This window comes from Clupea harengus, chromosome 9, assembly GCF_900700415.2.
Source record: "Clupea harengus chromosome 9, Ch_v2.0.2, whole genome shotgun sequence".
Taxonomy (NCBI): Eukaryota; Metazoa; Chordata; class Actinopteri; order Clupeiformes; family Clupeidae; genus Clupea; species Clupea harengus.
Genome location: NC_045160.1, coordinates 28,841,681 through 28,846,680, shown reverse-complemented (window position 1 = coordinate 28,846,680; position 5,000 = coordinate 28,841,681). Strand labels below are relative to the sequence as shown.

Here is a 5,000-nt window from a genome sequence, read left to right as displayed (position 1 = left end):
GAGGCAGTACTGTATCGTCAATAATGTACTGTGCAAGGGTTTGCCGAACAGTACATTATTGACGATACAGTACTGCCTCTCGTACCTTATTGCTTAATTAATTGTATGTATGTTGGTGTTGTTTTCCTTTGGTGATTATATGCGGCAGAGCTTCAGGAGCATCTAAGCTGTATATATCTGTGTGTGTGTTTGTGTGTGTGAGTGTGTTTGTTTCCTTGTGTGTGTGTGTGTGTGTGTGTGTTTGTAAATGTTTGTGTCCCTTTGTGTGTGTGTGTGTGTGTGTGTGTGTGTGTGAGTTTGTCCCCCTTGAACAGTACATTATTGACGATACAGTACTGCCTCTCGTACCTTATTGCTTAAGTGTGTGTTTGTACACGTGTGTGTTTGTATACGTGTGTGTGAAAGTGTAATGTGTGTGTGTGTGTGTGTGTGTGTGTTTAGGTGCAGGGCCGATGCGTGGCCGTCCGGCTAGTATGGGCGGGGTTAGGGCTGTGGACCACGCCTATTTCCTGTCGGCTGACGTGAGTCAGTTTGAGGCGCCAGACGTCGTGGTTACGGCCAACGACCGCCACATCACCATACATGCAGAGAAGGTGTGTGTTATTGTGTGCGTGTGTGTGTGGAAGTGTGTGTGTGTGTGTGGGTGTGTTATTGTGTGTTTGTGTGTTATTGTGTGCGTGTCTGTGTGTTATTGTGTGCGTGTGTGTGCGTGTGTGTGTGGAAGTGTGCGTGTGTGTGTGTGTGTGTGGAAGTGTGTGTGTGTACCTGTTTCAAAATCTCTGTACAACAAAGATAAAAGTTTGTGTTTCATAATCTACTTTTCTTCTCCTCTTTCTAATCTTCCATTTCTCTTTTTCTTTATTTTATCACTCTTTCTTCTCCTCTCTCTCCCACCTCCTCTCTCTCATCCCTCCTTTCGCTCCTCCTCTCTCGCTCCTCCTCTCTCTCCTCCTCTCTCTCTCTCTCCTCCTCTCTCTCTCTTATCCCTCCTCTCTCTCTCTCATCCCTCCTCTCTCTCCTCCTCTCTCTCATCCCTCCTCTTTCTCCTCCTCTCTCCTCCTCTCTCTCATTCCCTCCTCTCTCTCCTTCCTCTCTCTCATCCTCTCTCTCATCCCTCCTCTTTCTCCTCCTCTCTCATCCCTCCTCTCTCTCCTCCTCTCTCTCATCCCTCCTCTTTCTCCTCCTCTCTCTCATCCTCTCTCTCATCCCTCCTCTCTCATCCCTCCTCTCTCCTCCTCTCTCTCATCCCTCCTCTCTCTCCTCCTCTCTCTCCTCTCTCTCATCCCTCCTCTTTCTCCTCCTCTCTCATCCCTCCTCTCTCCTCCTCTCTCTCATCCCTCCTCTCTCTCTCATCCCTCCTCTCTCTCCTCCTCTCTCTCATCCCTCCTCTCTCCTCCTCTCTCTCCTTCCTCTCTCTCATTCCCTCCTCTCTCTCCCTCCTCTCTCCTCCTCTCTCCTCCTCTCTCCTCTCTACCTCCTTTCTCTCGCTCCTCCTCTCTCTCTCTCCTCCTCTCTCTAAGGTGGTGGAGGATGGTGGTGTGAGTGACTCATTTACCCATAAGTCTTTGCTGCCAGCTGACGTGGATCTGCTGGGCGTGAGCTGCACTTTGACCCCTGAGGGCATGCTGGTCATCAGCATCCCACGCCTGACCTCACCTCATCCTCTGACCTTTGAACCTTCACCTCTCACCCTGAAACAGGAAGCACAGCCTCGTGACAGCTTCTGAGACACTGCCCTCTACTGTCTGTGTGTGAGTGTGTGTGTGTGTGTGTGTGTGTGTGGTATGTGTGTGTGTGTGTGTGTGTGTGTGTGTGTGTGTGTGTGTGTGTGTGTGTGTGTGTGTGTGAGTGTGTGTGTGTGTGTGTGTGTGTGTGTCTGTGTATGAGACCATAGGGGTGGATGTCAGAGGAGTGTGTGTGTGCGTGAGTGTGTGTGAGTGTGTGTGTGTGTGTGTGTGTGTGTGTGTGTGTGTGTGTGTGTGTGTGAGAGAGAGAGACCATAGGGGTGGATAACAGAGGAGTGTGTGTGAATTTGAAACAGAAATAAAGAGCAGACGATAAAACGGCTCTGATTACTAACTGCACATTAAGATGAGCTGCATCTCTGCCATGCTCCCTGTAACACACACACACATACTCACTTACACACTCACACTCACTTACACTTACACACACACACACACACACACACACACTCACACACACACAAACACACACACACACACACATACTCACTTACACACTCACACTCACACACACACTCACACACACACACACACTCACTTACACACTCACACTCACTTACACACACACACACACACTCACACACACACACATACACACACACACACACACACACACACACTCACACTCACACTCACACTCACTTACACACACACTCACACACAGAGAGAGAGAGAGAAAAAGAGAGAGACATTGGTAGTTTCCAAATGTTTATGAAGAACAGATGTTTAGGGAAGAACAACATTTCTATAAGGAATAGAGTAGTGGTAGTGTTGTGTGTGTTTGTGTGTTTGTGTGTGTGTGTGTGTGTGTGTGTGTGTCGGGGGGCGGGGGGGGGGGGTAATAATGGATGATTGTTGAGTCTTCATTTTAGTTGTTTGTTGTTGTTTGTTAAACGTAACTAATATACAACACATTTTATGCTGATGAAGCATTACACAGCAGTTAAGAAAGAAAGAGAGAAAGAAAGAAGGGATAATACAGAGATGCAAAAGGAAGAGAAAAGAAGAAAAAGATTCCTGTGACTCTGTTTGTTAAAATGTCTTTATTTCATCCCTGATATACAAAACAGTTTATTTTTTATTTCTTTATAAAATTGTTCTCAAACAAAAAACATAATAAAACAAACTTCGCCCAGGTGTGTGTGTGTGTGTGTGTATGTGTGAGAGAGAGTGGTGTGTGACCTCCCCACTCCTCACGCCTTCAGTTTCTCTCTCAGTGACCTCTGGAGTGTGTGTGTGTGTGTGTGTGTGTGTGTCCATACAGACACAACCCCCCCCATGTCCAGGAATGTCTTATTGCACTGATTCATAAGCTACACAAACACAAGGACCCCAATCAGAGTCTCCAACCTAAACACACACACACACACACACACACACAAACACAAGGACCCCAATCAGAGTCTCCAACCTAAACACACACACACACACACACACACACAAGGACCCTGATCAGAGTCTACAACCTACACACACACACACACACACACACACACACACACACACACACACACACACACACACACACACACACACACACACACACACACACACACACACAAGGACCCCGATCAGAGTCTCCAACCTACGCTTAAGAATGAAACGATAGACCACTTCCTGAAGTCCTTCATTCCCTTAGGAGATAGGACTACGAGTTACCATGGCAATCTGCCATGGCTGCCGTAATACCTCTGATGTGTGTGTGTGTGTGTGTGTGTGTGTGTGTGTGTGTTTATTTTCCAGTCACTCTGAGATATCTCAGGCACTTAGTGAGATGATAGAAATGGCGTATGGCCAATAAAATGGTGCTAATTTGGCCCTGCCTTGATACACTACATGTTCTAAAGCGGCAACATCAGCACAACCTCACAACAACATCACAACAACATCAGCACAACCTCACAACAACATCAGCACAACATCACAACAACATCAGCACAACATCACAACAACATCACAACAACCCTACAAGAGAGCAGCAGTCGGTCAGATGGCTGGATGAAGAAATGTTTAAGGAAGATTGAGGAAATGTTTAAGGAAGGTTGTGGGAATGTCTAACGAAGGTTGTGGGAATGTTTAAGGAAGGTTGTGGGAATGTCTAGCGAAGGTTGTGGGAATGTTTAAGGAAGGTTGTGGGAATGTCTAAGGAAGGTTGAGGGAATGTCATGTGAGAGTGTCAGGACAAACTGACACACAAATCAAAACAACACAAAACAAACCGCACAATGGCACAGCCTGTGGCAGCTCCTGGAACTGCAGGATGAGTGGCCTGGCGGTCCCAAACATAAGTTAGAGTTTAAGTTAATCTGCGTATTCACCTCACAGATGGGGTTTAATATATTAAATCTGTAAGTAAATCTAAACGCACTCTCCTGCTGCCGTGACAACCAACACCTGCACCAATCACATCACTTCTCCATCCTGCTGGTCGCCAAGCAACACAATATTATTAGATTTTGAAACAGGTAAAATATCATTAGATTTTGACATGGATAAAATATCATTAGGTTTTGACATAGATTTCATTTTCAAAATACAATAACAATGATCCAGAAATGAACCAGACTTCAAACTAACTCAAATTATGTCAAAAAAACAAGAATAAAAATTTCCATGATGCATGTTACAACAAGCCCCGCCTCCCATCATTACAAACAATGATGACAGCTGATTGGTTGAGGGTGGGAAATGGACAGAAATCCAGACCAGTTAAAATGAGTACAGGGAGGATTCAGCTGGTCTCTCCTACTGCACACGTGTTTGGTCAGAACAAACATTTTGACACTTAAATACAAACAAACTAACTAACTAACAAACAAACAAACAAACAAACAAACTAACTAACTAACTAAACATTCAGCCCTTTGTGTCACACATAACACACTCTTGCCATGACCTCTGGATGTGTGTGTGTTTGTTTATGTGTGAGTATGAGAGAGAGGGAGTGTGTGTGTTTGTTTATGTGTGAGTCTGAGAGAGAGGGAGTGTGTGTGTTTGTTTATGTGTGAGTATGAGAGAGAGGGAGTGTGTGTGTTTGATCATGATGCTATGACATATCTGTGTGTGCGTGCGCTCGCTCGTGTGTGTGTGTGTGTGTGTGTGTGTGTGTGTGAGAGAGAGAGAGAGCGAGCAAACTTATTTAAAGGTTCTGGGATTGGTCAGTACTTATTTAAAGGCTCTGGGATTGGTCAGTACTTATTTAAAGGCTCTGGGATTGGTCAGTACTTATTTAAAGTGCAGAAGTGATTGGTGCAA

The 5,000-nt window shown here is 45.4% G+C and overlaps 1 protein-coding gene across 1 annotated transcript in view; it reads left to right on the top strand.

The window, feature by feature from the left end:
* Positions 1 to 1,776, top strand: part of LOC105891133 (heat shock protein beta-7-like) — a 3,297-nt gene extending 1,521 nt beyond the window's left edge. The window contains exons 2-3 of the mRNA XM_012817286.2: positions 442 to 593; positions 1,521 to 1,776. Of these exons, the coding sequence (XP_012672740.2) occupies positions 442 to 593; positions 1,521 to 1,727 (359 nt within the window). The 3' untranslated portion in view covers positions 1,728 to 1,776. The remainder of the gene's footprint in view (positions 1 to 441; positions 594 to 1,520) is intronic.
* The last annotated feature ends 3,224 nt before the right edge of the window (positions 1,777 to 5,000 follow it).